Here is a 21,072-nt window from a genome sequence, read left to right on the forward strand (position 1 = left end):
CTCCCTCCCAAAATGTATTGAATAAATGAGTATAAGTGCTAAGATTGCTATAGACTCTGAAGAATAAAACATATACAGATTGTTTTCATGTTGAATTATGCTACACAGATTCTTCCACCTGAGGGGACAAATAACATGTTTTGTGACACAGTATCAATCATTGAAGTCTGTTGCTAGGAATTATATTAATGTACTTAATTATAAAAAGAGAGTCAAATAAAATTGTCTCTACAGTTCTACTACAAAAAACCCTCTGATTATACAACTAAAGAAATACTAAAGGCACATTTATAGAAAGCTATATGTCAATTCACGATAAAATAGAATTTCTTCCCAGAAATGTAAACTGTAAGTCAGAAAAATACGTATCTATTAAGAATGAGGTTTTTAAATATATACCTATAAAGTGTAACTGAGGCAGGGAATCAGGCACACACAGGTTCTGTCAGCACAAAGAGCACAGTAACAGCAAAATGCATTTACTCTTAGCATTTGTTAATTAGCAATTAAACTGAAGCTAAATACAATTTGATACAAAAATAAAGCATCAAAAAGTTAGTCACCAGAGCCATCTGGATTCACATATCACTGCTGTTTTGTCATGAACAGCTGAGTTTCTCAGCTACCTAGCTGCTGACCTAGTATCAAGCTATCCTTTGACAAAGCCAGTGACCTCTGACCCTTTATTATGTTATAGGGTCAGTTTGTGTTCTTATTGTCTTGAACAAGAGACAGGACACTGAAGTATGACACTCAGAAGAATATGGTGACTTTCTTAAAGGGATACGTGCAGGTTTGTAAGTGAAACCCTTCTTAAAGTTTTTTTAACTTGCAATTAGGAGAATGTTGTTTTAAAATGCAACTTAGAGGATAAATTACTTTGTCCTCAATTAGAATGCCATTCTTACCATGAAGAAAGCCATAAAAGGAAAATGAAGTCACACAAATGGACTTGCTTAAAGAAACTATGGTTCATTTAAAATTTTTTCCATATGTCAGTTTTCAGTGATATTTACTCCACTAGAATAATTATGTTATATTAACATCATAGTGTGTAGAACACATTATTTATAAATATTGACTATATCTATATAACATACAAATTATTACACTAAAAAGTATATATTGCAAAGGAAACACACAAGCGTAGAGTAATATTCTCACAACTTAGAAATTATAAATCATCTAGAAAAAATAATATTGTTTTTACTTTACAGAAAAGACTGTTGTTAAAAAGATTTTAAATAGAGTATTGAAAAAACCTGAAGCAATTCCATTTTATCAATGTATTTTTTAGTACATTTCCCATGCATACTGTATAATATATGTGGAATAGATTTTTAATATTCTTCTGCATAAAAATATTAATCCACCAAAAGGGAGTGATATATAGTTTAAAACATGTGGTTAAAGGAAAGAATTTGATGACCCTTAAGACAGAATGCAAAGTAAATCTGTATGTGTGTTGACCAAAGCACACTGGCATTACTTTGTATAGAGCTGATCAATAGATATTAGCTTTAAAAAGAAAGATACAGAAAGAAGCTGCAGCATATTTTTTTAAAATGACAGGTGAAGGTTTAAATAATCTCAATCAAGACTCAATTTTTTCCTCTATTTTTCAAGCTGTTTTCTTCCAGTTAAGACACTTCATTTCAAATAAATTTAATTAGTTCCAATTGATCAGAGACAACATTTACAAAGCTTTATCTGTGCTTCTTTACTTTTGCAAGGCAAACTCTAACAAAGACTGCTAGGCTCAGGTTCAAGTATCCTACAACAACATTCACACCTCATTCATTTTCACCCAAAAGAAAAATTTCAGAAATGATCATGCTGCCTTTGGCAAAAGCACGAGATATATATCAGATTTTAATTGGTATCTTGCTCAGATACCAATTAAAGAACCAAGTCCCAGATTAGTGCAAAAAAAAAATTAATATAGTTATACACATTAGCCTAAATATAGCTTCAAAATAAGAATGCTTTAAAAATACAGTCAATATCTGTCATATAATTTCTAGCTATTTGATGCAGGGTTGTTATTGGGAAAATTCCTTTTAAATAACTGAAAAATTAATCAGATTTTTCAAAGGGAATGGCTAAGCTGGGAACCTTTCCCTTGTACAGTACTGGCACTCTACAATGGTGGTTATCCCAAAATAAGATTATTGTGCTTGAAACAGGTTTCTCTCAATGCACCTACCACATTTTTCATAATGCAATTTATATAGGATTCTAGTCAATAAAAAGAAATATGGCTTTCTTCTAAACCTTCACAAAAATCTATACCACAGCTTAATCAAGTCACACAATCTAAAGGTAACGTGAACGATCTACAGACTGCAGCATGCTAGTTGCTTTGACAACATGTTAAGGAAGGTTTTTCTTGTTTATTTAAATTCTTTGGCTATTGAACATTCTTGCCTCTAGTACCATGGCATGAAATGAATAAATCAACTGGCAAAAGCCATTCATCATACATATTCAAATAAATTTCTTACAGATTAAAATATATTGTATGTAGCATTAACTCTCCAAACTAGACTTGCACTTTTAAACTTCTTGATATTTTAATGATAAAATAAGAGCAGTCAATTAACATGACACATTAATGCTGTCACATTAATTTGCTAGTGCATAATTCAAAATTTCAATGCACTGACTAGTAACGCTTACTTGACTGCTCAAAAATTGAGTTTTTATCCCAGAATGTTAACTGAGTTGTTCTACTACTGCAAAGGCAAGTTATTTTTTGCAAGTAATTAAACAAATACTTTTTATAGACTCAAGGGTCTTTAACTTTACAGGGAATTATGACATAATAAAACATATCTGTATAAAAACATAAAAAGCATAGAATAAAATCTTAGTTAAAAAATTCTGCAAACAAAATACATTTGTCTTAGAAGCTACTGAAACAAATTCAGTAATTGTGAAGCACTAAATGATTTCGAAAGGTTGGAGATTCCTGAAATTATGTATATTTTTGTTAGATGATATTTTTCCATGAATTTATATATTAAAAATAACTAAAAAGTAACCAGCAATAACCACCATCATCAAGTCACCTTTACTGAAAATCAGATGCTCCCCAACTTAGGCAATACTTTTCAGTTGCTGGGTAAGGCTATGGTTTTTTAAATATAGCCTTTGCAAATTTTTAAGGGAAACCATGAGGCTCCCTCAATTTCTTCCCAGCAAGAAAAAAGTTAAAAGCATTCAGGCAGTAACAGTAACAGACTTGCCAAACAGACCTTTAAAAGAGAAGAGTAAAGCCTTCCCTTTAATTTCTATTGAAAAATTGTTATTTTCTGCTCAAGCTTCTTTTAAATAGTGATTAGTATTATGTTAATATATGTTACTTCACCATAGTTATAGATTTAAAATTTTTAACCATCTGCACAAATAATTTTTTATCATTCCTACCTAATGCCTATAAAACTATTTAGCCTCCGTGTAATCAAAGAAATCTAGCTAAAAGAATATGAAGATTCAGTAATTAAAACTGGCTAAAGTATATAAAAAGACAGACTAATCATGTCATGCATAAGTTTCTTAACAATCACTTAATGCCTGGTTGTATGACAACTAATACAATATCCATACAAGGTAAGTGACCTTAACATGCAGTATTCATTTGTATAGTTTAGGTATAAAAAGTGTTTCTGTAAGTTTCCTTATGCAGCCTGTATTGTATGTATTTCTGTTATAACTTCATTATCCTTGAGTTTTACCTAGTAGTTACAAAACCTTTTTTAACCTCACAGCTATGTGTATTCCTCTACATGTTCCAAAGCTTTAGTAATGATCCCAGTTTCTGAATTAAAAGGTTTCCAGAAAATCAAGTGCACAGCTAGCAGGTTCATTGTTATAGCAACAGTGCATGATGCTGGATGAATAAACAGTTCTACTTCTTTTCACCTCAAGATCAAAAAGGACACTGAACAGTCTTATAAAAACTGAATATGCCATCAATGTAAGCTTCCATCCTTTCCATGGAAATACTTAGCCCCAATATAAATGACTTAGAAAACACTTTGCAATACTGAACAAAGCTCTATCTAGATTGTGTTGAAGATGTCCATGCTCACCAGTGGTGATGTCATCATCCACAAGGTCATGTTCTTCTTCCTGGACTTTGGCTTCTGGCCCGGAGGCATCAGGAGCAGTAGTCATAGTCTGCATGGCTTCTGTTGTTACTCCAGCTAAAAGAATAGAAATCACAAGCTGCATTTTTTAAAAGGAAAAGAGAAGTGGAGCAAACTTTCAAAGATTTTCACTTACTGAATACAAGTGTAGTTTTAAAATATATTTAGGAAGAGATACAAATCAATGAACACAAAATTCATGTGTTCTCTATTTATTTATATGTTCATATGCATATGAATATATACTTTATTTAGTTTTAACCAAGAACTGGGAAAGCCAGAAACAAGATGAAGTAAATTACATCTTTACTTGATTCCTTTTATCAACATTTTTGTTACAGTTACTTTAGCTGATTTAGACAACAAACAGAAAAAAAACTTGAATAATTTAAAAGCTTGCTGGTTTGTTTATACCTTGGATTAGGGCAGGGAAGATGATGATTTGTGATTTGTTCCCTGAGTCTAAAGGAAACCTGAAATGCATTGCCCAAAAAGAATATAACATTTCCTTCCCTCTCTGAAGAAATTACAGATGTTAGATAACTTTCATATCAAAAGAAGCTAACTGCAAGTAGTTAGGCAAAATAGATGAGACCAAAAGCTTTCATTCTGTAAATCACCCAAGAACCTGTCAGTTCTTACAAATGTCTCTTCCCTACACACCCATCTTTCTATCTTTGATGATATGTATGATGGCTATTTTTAGTTATCAACTTGACAGAGATACCTGGATATCTGGTAAAGGCTTTCATACTTGGACTGAATCCTGGCAATTGTTTCTCCGGGTCCCTACCTTGCAAATTGCCCATCATGGGACTTCTCAGCTTCCTTGATTTGGTTAGCCAATGACCTGAATTGATCTCTTTCATTTATTCACTCATTCATTCATTCATCTATCTATCTACCTACTTACTTACCTACCTACCCATCCATTCATCCATCCATCCTATAGTTTTGCCTCTCTGAAGAACCCTGACAACTATACACTATTCAAGGATAAAATGATTATCTACAAAAAAAAAAAAAAAGAAAGAGTAAAACTACTAAAACTAATGAGTACAGAAAGGCTACAGAATATAAGATAAAAAATTGAATCAATTCTATTTCTATATACTATTAATGAACAAATGGACACATAAATTAAAAGAATTTAACTACAGTTAAAAACTGAAATGCTTTGATGTAAATCTTTAAAAACATAAACAGAACTTGTATTGTGACTATAAAGCTACAAACTACCAGGTACTAAACAGAGAAAGATCTAGCAAATGAAATGGGGCAATCTGCCATGTTCACAGACTGGAAAATTCAACATGATAAATGTCAATTCTCCATAAACTGATATACAGGTTTAATGAACCTTACTGAAATTCCAGCAAGATTTTTATGTAGTTGTAGACAAAATTACTAATGTTATACAGAAAGATAAAGGAACTGGAATAAAACAATTCTGAAAAAGAATAAAGCAGAAAAGTTAGTCTACTCTAATCCAAGACATTAAATATAGTTAAGATTATTAAAACTATGTGACTTCAGCAGAGGGATAAATAGATAGGTTAATGTAACAGAACAGAGAACCCAGAAATAAACACATACAATATATCCAATAAATTTTAGATAGAGATGCAAAAGCAATTCAAAGCAGGAAAGATAGTATCTTTAATGAAAAGGGCTGGAGCAATTGGGTATCAACAGGTTTTAAAAAATGAACCTAAGGCATACATCAAATTAGTTTTCAGTTATTAACACAAAACATGGAGGATGTGTATTTTATAAAGACAAGAGGATTACTTAGTTCACAGTTCTGGAGGCTCAAAGGGATCATACTGGCATTGGTTTGCCTCTGGTAAGGATCTCATGGTGGATAATGGATGGCAACACAATGGCAAAAGCATGCGGGAAGAGAATCATTTCCAAAGGAATATCCCCAATGATCTAACAACCTCTCATTAGGCCCCACCTCTTAAAGTTCCCAGCACCTCTCAACACTACCACACTGGGGACCAAACTTCCAAACTATGAATTTTTGGGAAGAAAACCACATCCTAACCATAGCATTCATCTTACATAAAAATTAACTCAAAATGAATTGTGGGCCTAAATGTAAAACTATAAAAGCTGAAGAAAAAAAGAGGAGAAAATCTTTGATATCTAAGGTTATGACATCAAAAGTACAATCCACAAAACCAAAGACTAACAAAAGGAACTTAATCAAAATTAAAAATCTTTTGCTCTGCAAGGACCCTAGTAGGAGGACAAAAACACAAGCTACAGACTGAGAATAAAAGATTAAAAAAAAAAAACCCACATATTAAAAAAACAGTCTAGTATCTAGACTATATAAAAAACTTTCCAAACTCAACAGTAAGTAGCCTGGCAGTTCCTCCAAACGTTAAGCACAAGAGTTATCATTTGACACAGCCATTCTACTCCTAAAGAATGAAAACTTAAGTCCACACAAATACCTGTTTACAAATATTCACCCAGCATTATTTACAAAAGCCAAAAAGTGAGAGACAACCCAAATGTTCATCAACTGATAAGTTAGATTCATATAATGAAAATATTGTACAGCAATACCAGAAAATGAAGATGACACACGCTGCAACATGAGCACTGAAAGCTTGCTAAGTAAAAGAAGCCAGTCACAAAACATCTCATGATGTCTGCTTCCATTTATATGAAATGCCCAGAACACTTGACTCTATGGAGAGAGGAAGCAGATTAGCAGATTAGCCTATAGCTGAGATGAGTGTGAGAAAAGGGAGACAATGAGAATGTATACTGGGCTTCATTGTGAGCTGATAAACATGTTCTGAAGTTGATTGTGGTGATGGCTGCACAATTTGGGAATAAGCTAAAAAACTGAATCGCACACTTTCAAGGGTGAGTTTAAAAGGAAATGAACTATATCTCAATAAAGCTGCTTGTAAAAAAGGAGTTTGGCTTTCTAGCATTCCATATCAACCAAGCCACAGCTTCTTGATACTTATTCTGCCATACAGCTGAAGGAAAAAGGGGAGGAAAATGTCACATAAAACATTTATTCAATAAGAAAGTGAAATTCCCCAAGAGTATTTTCTTGTGTCCAGAAGTCAGAATGATTTAAAATTTTTAAACTATATTCCCAATTTTGATCTATTTATAAATCATTCTATTAATTTTCAAAAAGCTTCTGTGTTATTTTGTTACCAATCAGTAAAAAGAGATCTGGTTACTTCAAATAATATATAGGAGCTAGGGGTCTACTAAGGATTCAATAAATCAAACTTTGCAGAGTAATGAAGGTAATCTATATCCTGTTTGTGGGAGTGGGAATATGACTATTCTTGTTTATTCAAACCTGACAGGACTATATGTAAACAATAGTAAATTTTAGTATATGTAAATTATATATAAACTGAGCATTTCAAAAAGATACAATAGAAGATACTATATCACTGTCACAAAAGAGAATTGAAGATTATGCCAAAATACAATACTATGTTCAATACAGAAAATTACATTTTTCCTCATATAATAAGCCTAAGCTTTTCAAAGCATAAAATTACTTCCTCACTATCCACTATCAAAAATGAAATATACCTGGGAAATATTAAAAAAAAATCCTTAGAAAATACTCATACAGATATTTCAGTTTCTTACATATTCATAATGAAGATTATGCCCATCAATTACATGGTGACACTATTTTCTCATGTAATTAATATTAAGCAAGCTTATTTGTCAAATTTCACTATGAAATATAAGAAGATGTATTTATAGTCTAAGTATTCCCAAAATATCTGGCAATGATGAATACCTCATAAAGGTTCGATAAATCCAGCTTGACCTCTGAATTCCATGACACAAATTATATTATTTAAATATACTAGAAAATAACAGTAATGGTGCCTTGAGGACAGAGATACAAGAAAAAGGCATAATGAATAGATAAGGGTAGTAAGATATATAATAGAAAAGAAATATAATAAATTACTGAAAAGATGTGAGATTCTTAAAGAAAACAGTGACTCCCAAATTCATATTCCAAAAAATAAGAATATGCATGTACATGACACCAGATAATAGGCCTCTAAATACAGATTCTGAATCAGGATGGAAATGGAAAAATGAAAGGCTGAAGAAAACTGATGTAAGTTTGGGTGTAACAGCATAAAGGAAGAGTGGGAGCTAGCAGCAGAAGTGAGGAACAGAGAATAAGGAGACGGTTATAGGATCTTTACATCGTCCAGATTTCTAAAAACTTAGGTCACTTTCTACTGTGAGAGGTCTATATACATTACACTATCTCATTTGTATGTAATATTTTTAATCACTTTATAAAATAGTTGTTTAAAATGTAAATATGGTAATACAATCTCCAAAATCAATAGCATAAAACTACACTCAACTATAAACCAGAAAACTCAGATACATTATTCTAAAACTGATACCTTTCGTAAGCTTGCATATTACCTTTATAGACATTTTTTTCTAACTGGCTCACAATATCTGCACAATGATAAATAATATGAACTCAGGAGACGTTTACAGTGCCATGTGATTAATTTAATAATCAAGGATAGAATATTAATTTTAACTTAGTAAGATTTAAAATGCAGCACTTTAACCAATATTAAAATATACTTATTTTACCTAAGATTAGATGGAAGTGGTAATATTGTTAGGACTAAGAACAAAACATACAAAATATATTTCTCATTCTCACAGAATATAGATTTGCACTGAGATCGAAAAATGATTCCAAAGAATAGCAGGTATTGTTAGTGCATCAGTTTCTCACAACCATGGTTTTCCAGGGCCCAATTAAAGTTCACTGGAGGCAATACTGCGATATGAACACTTACTTTGCATGAAGTAAAATTTACAATAAGGAAGGGGATATGTGAGTACCTACAGCTTCTTTCAGGCAGAAGGCTGGAATTTATTGGAAGCAGATCTGTGCAGTGACTGACCAACACCGCCCCACATTCCCCACAATCCGCATGACAGACAGACTGCCTGCTTCACATTAATTCACTTCACACCACTTGTATCGATCTGCAGTCGGTTCCCTAGTCTCTCTGCACACATTGCCTGTCTGGCTGCCTGCATCCACATCAGCACATACACACAAAGGCCATAGAAAGATAACCTTTTGCTTTCCATTAAAGACACAGTATCTACTTTTCCTTCTGCAGTAATACAAAAATATAAAATACAACACTATAGATGTTGTCTTGAAGAAAAGACTTTTATGTTGAGGATATCAATCCCTTATTCTGAATAAAGATCATTTCAATTTGTCAGAAACAACGTAGCTCATTAAAGGCAAAAAGCAATTAGAGAAGTAAAAATATATTAAAGATAAGTAAAGTATGCTTAAGATTGAATGAGAATAAAATAATTATTTAGTAACACAAAAATTGGTGTTGAGTTTTTTAAATGAAATATATTTCCTAAGTACAATTTTGAATATTTTTTAGAAAACTAGACTCATCTAAAATGTAATTATTAGTAATTCTGAAGGCAGCATAGTGAACATATTTACTGAAAAATATACAAGGAATAGAAACCACGGGTAGTGGACTGTATCAATAGAATATTAATGTCAGAGCATAAAGCTTTACTATTTCTCTTTCCTAAAAAGAACCTGAGAATAATCTATGGTAAAAACATACATCTAATCCTTTTAAATAATGTCAGGTACTTTTCTAAAGATTTGTTTGATTTGCAAGCTATGAGCTGACTTACCACCAATTTTGGTTTCAGAAAACTGAAAGTAAAACAAAAATTTATATTGTTCAACCTATAAAATGTTAAGAAACAAAGCAAAACTGTCTGTCTTAACATTATGGTTTCTGGCTTATTTAGAAACCCAAATTATAAGCAGAATTATGCAAGCCAGAACTGTGCAAAGTATGTTCTCCTGCATATTAACATGCACTGAAACTTCCTGATTTTCTTTTTTATTTATCTCCGTCTTTCTTTCTTTCTTTCTTTCTTTGTTTACTAGCAGCATCCAGGCAGAGCATGCACCATCAAGTGGTACAGAAACTTGCTGTGACTTTCAATGACAGTAAGTTCCTTTGGAAGTCAAGGGAAGGGAAACTGATAGAGGCTGCTGAAGCTAATGGCTTTAAAAATAAGGATGTTGAGATTTGGATTGGGGCTGAGAGATGGCATGGATTGTAATAAAAAGGGGGCTGGCATTATTAATACAAGCAAAGCCAAGCCACTGGAATGATGAAGATGTGGTACTATGTAAAGTTCTCGCATCACTCAAAACATTCAGGAAGTATCCAGGCTACTATAGGTACTAGGTGAGACACAAGGTAAAAAGACAGTCCAAGCTTTCAAGAACACAACCCACAGAAGCTGAGGCCAGAGGAAAGTCACTGGAGAAATGTGAACATTGCACTGTACAGTGGCTCATACCTATAATCCCAGCTACGTGGAAGAGATGGAAGGATCAGTTTGAGGTGAACCTTGGCAAAAAAAATTAGTGAGCCCCTATCTCAAGAAAAAGAATAAATAACCTGGGTATGCTGAGGCATGCCTGTAATCCTTATTATGGGGAGGCAGAGGAAGGAGCCTCATTACATGTACACACTTTATAGAAGTTTTCATTTGAAGAACAATCACTTTAAAGTGTTTGAAAACCATGATCTAGATGTTTTTCAAACAAAGACAATATAAGTGGGGCGAAAATCAGGAGTTGTTTTCTGATAAAACATACAGAATGGAGGTGCCTCTGAACACAGGGAAGGACAAGAGGGAGGATTCATTCATTTAACTTTTTTGGAATGATTGTTATACTAAGAAAAGTGGATTAAAATGAGAGGAAATACAAGCGCTTTCCACTAAAGAAAAAAACAGCTGTATGAGAGATAGACTTATAAATGCATAAGTAACAATACAGTTTACACATAAAGAAAAATAAACTGACTTTTCATGGGTTGGGGCAAAGAACACAAATCAAAGATAATTAATGAGAAGGAAATATTTGAGTAGGGTTCTGAAGGATGTATAAAATTTATGATGGGACTGGATGTGTAGCTCAAGTGGTAGAGTGCCTGCTTTGCAAGAGCGAAGACCTGAGTTAAAACCCCAGTCCCACAAAAAAAAAAAAAAAAATACTGTAAAATGTACCATGGAATGACACTAAGTGAAGAAGATTCTAGGAAGAAAGGACAGTATGTGAAAAGACCCAACACAGGGCTGGTGATATAGCTCAATAGTAGATGACTTGCCTACCAAAGGCCCTGGGTTTGATCCCTAGAACTGCAATTAAATAATAGCAATAAAAAGGAGCCTGATGTATATACAGAACAATATATAGACAGCAAGAGCATAGCAAGTTTGGGGAATGATGGGAAATACAAGGCAGGGAAGGAATACACTTGCATTCTTTAAGGCAGACACCAAGCTCCATGTGGTACATGCAGTAGAAGGGCTGTAGATAAAATCACAAGGCTGCTCACAATGAGGGCAAATAAGAACTTTATTACTTATATTTTGGGGAGAGCTAAGGATAATCCTATCATTTCTCTTCCTGGTTATCAGAATAATTCAGGAATTCAGTTTAATCCAGAACAGTTGTAGGAAGACAATTAAGAAGGCAAAGTTGGATCTAAACTAGGAGACAGCCAGAGACACCACCAATGAAAAGCATTTTTAGCAACCCAGCTAGGTTGCTTTGTATCCTTTTATACAACCTGATGAATACAAAATAAGATGATATACTGCATATTACATTCAGTGGTGGATATAAGAGGCTGAGTTTTGTACTGCCTGAGATGCAGTAATTGTTCAATAAGTAGCACTGCAATCTTCATTCACATTGCCACCACTACTTCCGTTCTTACTAATTAATGCTTATTGTTATTTTATTTGTTCCTAGAAAGTACTTTACTTCAATATTCAGCTTTTTTTCCCTTTACTTGATGATCTCATTTCTTTGTGATTTTAAAAAATTCATTGGGCTCAATGAATCATTAACTTAATTTCCAAACATCTTATTCTATCATGCCAAATATGTTATTTTTAAACACCTACACCACACAGGCACAGACACACACACACAAGCTTTTAACTTTTAATACCTTCCCACACAGTGAATGATTGCTTTGAAAATAAACAAGAATCTTGTTTTAGTACTATCCTTGCAGACAACACATTCAATTGCTTTAAGATCATTCCATTTGTAATATTCCATCAACTTCTCACAATATTAAGTTAGATGAACATTGTGAGGTGCTGTGACTATTATTTGGTAATATTCAACTCTTCTATAGATAATAAAGAAAACACTTGAGTGGGTGACACTCAAAAGAAGTGCTACCATTGGTGAGTAAACGAACTGTGTAAAATGTGTGAAGAATATATAGTATGTTAATAACTCAGGGAAACACATGATAAAAAGTATGAAATAAGCAAGAATGCTACTTACAGATAGAAATGAATGAAAAGGCCAGATCATAAGGTAATGCTGTAACATTTCCAGAAGAAAACACAGAAGAAAATTGGCATGCCCTTGAGTTTAGAGTGCTTTTTAAATATAATACCAAAGTCTTAAGTAATAAAAGAAAAACTGATCAATTGGACTTTGCCAAAATTAAAAACTATGCCCTGCAAAGAACACTGTTGAAAGAATGAAAGACAAGCTACAGAACTGCCTTGTATTCAGTATATAAATAACTCCTAAAACTCAATGATAATAAGCAACCCAATAGAAGAAAAATTGGGCAAAAGATCTACACAGACATTTCAACAAAGAGGAGATAAATATGACAAGTAACCATATGAAAATATGCTCAACATTACCAGCTATTGGGGAAATGAATATTAAAATCACAGTAAGATACATACATATTTCATCCTTATTAGAATGCCTAGTTTAAAAAGCAGTATCAAATATTGGCAAGGATACAAAGTAACAAAAAGTCTCACTCATCAATGGTAGGAATGCAAAATGTTACAACTGCATTGGAAAAGTTTGGCAGACTTATTACCTTTACACTTCTACTTATCCATTCAACCCAGCATATGTACTCCTATGTATCTGCTCACATGAACTGAAAACCTGTGTTCCTGAAAATCCTATATATAAAAGAGTAAATGAAGCCTAACCCATAACCACCCAAAGCTGGAAACAACCCACATGTCCTTAAACAGGTAAGCGGATAAATAATCTCTGGTTTAGGCACATGTTGGAACACTATTTAGCAAAAAAAAAAAAAAAAAGGGAATGAATTATTGATTTATGCAATAATAAGGATGAATCTTGAACGAAAGAAGCCAAGCCCAAAAAGCTACATATTATGTGGTTTCATTACTATGGAATTTTGCAAAATATAGAGCTGTAAGAATGGAAAATGGATGAGTGGTTGCCGTGGGTGGAAGGGAGAGGGGTTGGCTATATAGGGAATACGGAAGGTGATGGAAACATTCTATATGGTGGCTACTCTATTCATGTGTTAAAACCTACAGCTCTATATACCACAAAGAGTAAACTTTATTAAATGTAAATTTAAAAATACTGACTTACTAGACTGCTAGGGGACCCAGGGTGAACTGCACAGTCTGACAATGAATCTAACTATTATATATGGCAAGACCTTGCTGAAAGGTATAAAGAATCTGCCCTAGGAACTTCAGAAAACAGATCAAAGGTTGGCTAATACAAAGATAAACTGTATGCAAATACTGTACCTGGGTTGGTAAACAAGTTTTTCCAAGGTACAGGCAACAATTCTGAATAACTTTTTATATCTACTAGGGTTGAAAAAACAAGCACATCTATTGTAAATAATGAAAATCAAGTTTTTCACACTCAGAGAAAGAAATTATAAATAAACCAAAGGGGAGCACTAGAATGAATCCTGTGGCAGTAAATAAAAATAGTTATTAAAAATCTGTAAGTAAGGCCTTGGTGCTAGGTCATTTAGGGATAAAGCAAAGTCCTGGACTTAGTACCCAGGACAAATCTCAATGGAGTACTTACTATTTCTATTTATTTTTATGAAGACTGTGTAGCTTCAAGATCACAATGAAATACAAATTATGTCTCAAAATGTAAATGTATCATCGCAGATGGATTATAAAGACACAAGTGAAATGGTAAGACTCAGAGAAAACTACCTAAGCAGGGGCTTAAAATGTATACACGTCCATCTGGACACATGACAAAGTGGACTCACCCTGCTGAAGACATAAGCCCTCATGCACTGCAATAAGCATTGCACATCTATGGGAGTCCATCATTAGTCCACAACATTATACTGATTAAATCCCACAATTCATTTTAAAGACTATTCATATCTAACCAATGATTTAAAGGAGAATGAAAAGTTGAATTAACTAAGGGAGCACAAATCAAATGAAAAAATGAGCCAGAAAAACACTAAGATAGCAGAGATAGTACAATGTATAAAAAGAATACAAACTTTTGGTTTTTAAGCTCATCCTACAAATAAAAACAAAGCAACAAATATTTTTAAATCAGGTGGTTGGTCTTAGACTAGAATTGCAATTTTTTCCATAGTCTGGCAGAAGTGAAGATGGGGATAAAAGTGGGGACTGAGGCCCAGGAAAGGAAAACAGAGTTACTACAAATAAATTAATCATTAAAGAAATTTGAATAGATTAACAAAAGTAGATTACTCTTACAGAGAATGCCAACAATAAAGAATTAGGCTTTAAAGAACTGACGTGTGTCTGGTTCAAGGTTGTTTCATTTTTAAGTGAAAATAACTAAATAAGCATGTTAATCCATTGTTGCAAAAAGTCTTAGTTCATGGTAATGTAGGTGCTAAAACTGAAGATCTGGGTGCACTTATTGCTACTGGGGACTCACTGCTTCTAGATCCATTCATTCATTCTCATTCTCATTCATTCTCTCTCTCTCTCTCTCTCTCTCTCTCTCTCTCTCTCTCTCTCTCTCTCTCTCTCTTTCATGAATAAAATAACTACAACTGCCCCAAACTTATGGCATGACCTGAGTGGAGGTGCAGAGGGATGGGCTGATATAGCAATGAATAAATCTTTAAACTGAGGTGAAGAAGAAATGTATCCTGGCAGTGAAGCTGTCTTGGCTGTCTAAGGAAGAGGCATCACTTCCAAGGGTACTATGCGTATAGCTACACCGCAAATGCTACAAATTGGGAGAAATATGGGTGATAGATTTTATCTCCGTATAAATTACATTTGTATCAGACATATCTTATAATCTGTATCATTCTGGTTATAAATATATTTAATAAGTTAGCTAAATGGTACAGTTGTAACTTCAACCTACAGAATTGTACCTTCAAAGTACAGAAACTCATATTATCAGTGTAATGTAACAAAATACTTATTATAATTTACATTTCCTATTTAACACCAGGCTGAAGGTGTTAACTAATACAAGCAATCAAGGGAAAGCCATGAGAAGAATAGTATTTGAAAAAGAAGTAAAAATGTCTCTAGTTACAAATGGTATGATTATATATATCTGAATGACTCAAAAGAATCAATGGGAAAACATGTATAAGCAGTATGAGAAGTTTATAATATCAGGTTATATAACTAACAAAAACCCATTATTCATATACACAAAGAAAAAATAAAACGTCTGATTAATAACATAAACTATTTCCTTAACTTAATGAGGAAAAAATTTAAATCTCCTAAAAGACAAAAAAGATTTGAACAAATAAAATGTTGTCCCATCCTATTCTGCATAGGAACCAATGTTATAAAGATGTCAGTACTCCCCTAAGTTAGTTTATAAATTGACAGAATCCCAATAAAAATGCTGTTGTGTTTTTCCCCTCCTAGAGCTAAACCAGCTGGCTCTAAAGTCAATTTTGCAAAACAAATAAGCAAGCATAGGTGGGAAAGCCCTCAAAAAGAAGGGCTTTGGGGAAAAGGAGGACCATAGTACCTAATGTTAAAACATTAACCAGGCAAAGATGCATGGAATAAAATGGAAGATCCAAAGATAAACTACAGACAGAAACTTAGTGTGTAGTAAGTGCCTGTGAGATAATCAGATAGATGTGTGGGAAAAATTAATACCCATTCTCCATACCACCAAGTAGGACCAATTCCAGCTGAGATATAAAGGAAAGAATGGACATGATGTAAGTTAAGTATTAAGAAACTATGGAGAAATCCTAAAACAAGAAAACGGTTTTAACTTTGATACAAAATCTGGAGACAGTAAGAGTCTAAAACGGAAGATGAAGGAAAAACCTCATAAAACAAAATAAAAAGACTATGGCAAACTAGAACATGTATTAAACCTACATCATAAAGTGTTAATTAACCAAACAACCCTATAAAAAGTGAGCTACAAATATGAACTAATATGAATTTAAAAATTCAAAATAGGTCAAGTGTGGTGGTACACATCTATAACCCCAGCTATCTAGGAGTCAGCTATCTATTTGGAGGATTGTGGTTTAAGGCCAGTCTAGACAAAAAAGTTGTAAGACCCCATTTCAACAAATGAGTTGGCCATGATGGCACACATCTGTGATCCTAGTTACAAAGGAGGTATAGGTAAGAGAATTCCAGGCAAAAAATACAAGAGTGCTTCCCTAGGAAGCACAAGGCCCTGAGTTCAAATCCTAATAACCACCAAAAATAAATAAATAAATAAATGCAACCAGATGAAAAGACACTAAGCTAATTCCTAAAATATATATATATATATATATATATATACACATACATATTCATACAGATATATATATATAACTATAAAACAGTAAGATTTCATGTCTAACCTATCATGGTCACATGATTTCAAGTCTAACAACACGTTTAACTGGAGAGGATGTACAAGGCAGGCCCTCACATATACTGCTGTTGAAAATGCAAAATGGCACGACCCCATTGAAAGGAATGTGGCAATATGTAACAGAATTACACATGCATTTGTCCTTAAATCTGACAATGTCACTTCTATGAATATATCAAAACTATACCATCAAAAATGAAGACATATGAACAGGTTTTTTCACTGCAGTCCTACCCATAACACCAAGGATTACAGACAAATCAAATGTCCATCAGTCTGAAAGTTAACTTAAAAAAAATAGTCCACCAAGAAAATGAAATATCACATAGCTATTTTGAAAAGGTTGGGTATGCATTAGGATATTTCTGTTTAAGGGGAAAAGGAGTCTAAACAAATGTTTGCATTTGCTGGCATTAAAAAGAAAAGCGGTGCAAAAGAGAGGTGAGCCAGTTCAACAAATGTGCTTGGAAGACTGAATAATATCTGGGAGCATAAAATTAGAGCTTATACATGTAAAAAAATTAAGTCAAATGGTTCAAATGTCTAAATGTTAAGAACTAATACTATAAAGTTATCAGGAAAAACAGAGGAGAAAGCTTCATGACCATGACCATGCAATGATTTCTAGGATGTGACAACAGAAGCATGCGCAACAAAAGTAAAACAGGCAAACTGGAATACATTGAAATTTAGAACTCCTGTATATAGAGACAATCAACTGAGTGAAAAGAAAGCCTAAGGAAAGGAAAAATATTTTCAAATCACTTATGTGATAAGAGGTTAAGAATATTCAGAATAAGTAAAGAATTCTTCCAACTAAACAAAAAATAAAGTGATTAAAAATGAGCAATTGATTTAAGTAACTACATCTCCAAAGTGGACATGCAAACAAGCCAATAAGCACATGAAAAGGTGCTCCACATTTCTAGTGAACAGGAGAATGCAACTCAAAATCACAGCATCATTTCATACCCATTAAAGTGGCTGCTATCAATAAAACAGAAAAGGACAAGGACAGTCAGGGAAAATGGAGAAGCTGGAACTTCTGTGTAGTATTGGTGGGAATATAAACTCTTATCACTGCTACAGAACACAATACAATGGTTAGTCAAAAACCTATGACTACTGCCATATAATCCAGCAAATTCACATGTGAATATATACTCAAAAGAATTGAAGGCAAGGTTTTGAAGCAGTATACACATTAGCCAATATTGACCCTTTAATTTGGCAGGACAGCCCCAATGTTCATTAATGAACGAATGGATAAAGTATAGTGTGTGTACACACACATGCACACATACATACACACACAGAATGGAATGTTACACAACTCAACTGACACATGCTACGACACAGACAAACCTCAAATGCACTATGCTCGTGAGTTAAGCCCGCGGCACAAGTCAAATAACGTAAGATTTCAATCACATGATGCATCAAGCACAGTCAAACTCACAGAAGCTTTGAATGGGATGGCCAACTCCCAGGGCGGTGGGCAGAGGACAGGGATTCGTTGTTCAGTGCGGGTAGAGCTACAGTTTTGCATGGTAAAAAACTTCTGGAGATTGAGCACACAACAATGTGAATATACTTAACAGGAGAGAATTGTATACTTTAAAAGGGTTAAGGTGGTAAGTTTTATACTTTGTGTATTTTATCACAATTTAAAATTTTTAAAGGAGCTGGGGCAGGAGAATAGCTCCCATGCTAAAAAAGAAATGACTATAATGAAAGGAAATAGAATAAAGGAAACAGGAAGAATTATATTCTCTGAATATAATTTACTTTGTTTTTTGACTTGGGGATTACAGAAATCTTTTGCATAACTATAAAAATAAATTTTAAAAGGCTAATCAAAAACAAAGCAAAATGAAACAAATGAATCTAAATATGTACCAAATTGGAAGCAAATATTCCCAGTGACTTTAAAGCACAGAAATTTAATTGTTTATCTCTAGTGGATTACACACTAAGAAGGAGAAGAACTACTAAAAAACAAAAAACAAAACCCAAAAAGCTATAACCAACCAATCAAACAAGAACATTCACATAATTTTTTTTTTGGTTAACTGTTATTTTTCTGAGAGTGGTGATTGTTTTCTGAACTGTTGTGTATCGTGGGGGAAGACATGAGTCATTACATAGGTGTAATTTACACCCAAGACTGTAAGAGTGAGAGAAAGTAGATATAGGTGTAACCTGAAATAAAGTCAAAACTCTAGTATTATATGTACTTTAAGATTCAAATGAAAGCATACCTGCTGAATCCTCCAGAAAGGATAGCAAGAGTAAACAACCAAATACCAAGGAGCAATACCAGCATCTAGTAGGCACCAAGGTTCCTACAGGAGCTGATTCAGGCCTGGGTCAGGAAATGTACAAGGTGAGCACAAAATATCTGGTGGGGGGTGAATTCAAGTGTGATATATATTTGATATATTAAAGAACCTTTATAAATGCCACAACGTACCCCCCCATGCAGCACAACAATAAAATAAATAAAAATAAAAATTAAAAATATCTAGTCAGCAAATAAATTATCAAAGACTACACTGGTCTTATCAAAAGCATTCAGGAGTCAACAAACAAGGGCCCCACTGGTCAGAGATGGGATGGTATGAACAATGATAAGATTTGCTACAATAGGTCAAAACCTAAATATGTTTCAATCCATGAATTACACAAATACTAAAATCTATAAAGAAATGAGTGAATAAATTCTTACACATCATCACAAGTCTTGTTCTGTTCTTCCTAAAATACAGTTGATGGCATTAAGATTCTCCTTAGACAGGTATTGTAGTAAAATATACAGAAGGCATGCTAGAATTTAGAATATTAGCATTTGCCACAGTAGTGCACAGAAAGGCAGAGAAAATCTCATTACAATCCTCCTCATTTTTTCCACAAATAAATCACAAGAAAAAGGAGGGAGAGACAAGGCTAAATGCAAATATCCCACTGGTTGACTGATGGATAAAGAACAATCTTACACATTAAAAGAAATGTAAGAAACACATCAACCCACATATCAAAAACAACATTTTTATCTGAATCCTGAATTTAAAAAACAACCTGTAAAAGACAATTATGATACTCACTGGGAAAACACAACTGGATAATATGAAAAAATGAGTTTTCAGTTTTTGCATTCTAATGGTCTGGTACGTTATTTTTATTTAAAAGAATCCTTATTTTCTAAGATACAAATAGGTATTTATAGATAGTGTGGTATTGTCAGAATGGCTTCAAACTAATGAGGTGAAGATGTAGGGTTATTGATAAAATAAGATTGAAAACAAGTAAGTAATGGCTGAAGCTAGGCAATAGATATGAAGACATTCATTATAGAATTTTCTATTTTTCATATGTTTAAAATGTTTTAAAAACTGAATAGAGAAATGTATCTTTTATCCAAACCAGTTTATAAAGCTACACTTTGGTATTAAAACAGATTACTTAAGAAATCATCCAAACAGCTCTATGGAACAACTCCAAAAGGAATAGGAAAAAAATTGTAAAAAGACAAACTGATTAAAATAATAAAGGTTAATACAATTCCTCTGAAATGATCTCTTCAATGTATTTTCTCCCCAAATCCCTAACCCTATATCAATCCCATCTAAGAATGTCTGGCAAATAATTCATAGAAACTGTTATGGTTTGAATATGAAATGTCTCCCACAGGCTCATGTGAAGGCTTGGTCCCCAGTTGGTGGTGCTATCTTGGGAGGTGTTAACAACTTGAGGAGGTGGGGCTTACCTGAAAGAAGTAAGTCAATGGGGGCTGCCTTTATAGGGCATACCTTGTCACCACACCCCTTTCTCTATTTCTCTCTCTGCCTCCTGGCTGCCATGAGGTAAGGAGTTCTACTCAACCATGCCTTCCCACTGTGAGCTGTGCCTCACCACAGGCCAGAAACAATGGAGCCAGCTGAACATGTCATGAAACCATGAGCCAAAAAAAAAAAAAAATCTTTCCTTCTTTAAGTTGTATTTGTCACATCAGTGGAAAAAGTGACTAACACAAAAAAGGAATGAGGTAAGTTTTAATGATTCTTAAAAATCATTTAAATGTGCTTTGAAAAAAGTTTTTAAAAATGTATCTATATTATCCTACTCAGGTACCTGAATGATAAATTTCAA

The 21,072-nt window shown here is 33.4% G+C and overlaps 1 protein-coding gene across 6 annotated transcripts in view; it reads right to left on the bottom strand.

The window, feature by feature from the left end:
* Positions 1–21,072, bottom strand: part of Wdr7 (WD repeat domain 7) — a 329,483-nt gene that overhangs the window by 165,213 nt on the left and 143,198 nt on the right. For all 6 annotated transcript variants that reach the window (XM_074069754.1, XM_074069755.1, XM_074069752.1 and 3 more), the window contains one exon: positions 4,095–4,208. In XM_074069754.1, the coding sequence (XP_073925855.1) occupies positions 4,095–4,208 (114 nt within the window). The remainder of the gene's footprint in view (positions 1–4,094; positions 4,209–21,072) is intronic.

The sequence above is a fragment of the Castor canadensis genome, chromosome 4 (assembly GCF_047511655.1).
Source record: "Castor canadensis chromosome 4, mCasCan1.hap1v2, whole genome shotgun sequence".
NCBI lineage: Eukaryota > Metazoa > Chordata > Mammalia > Rodentia > Castoridae > Castor > Castor canadensis.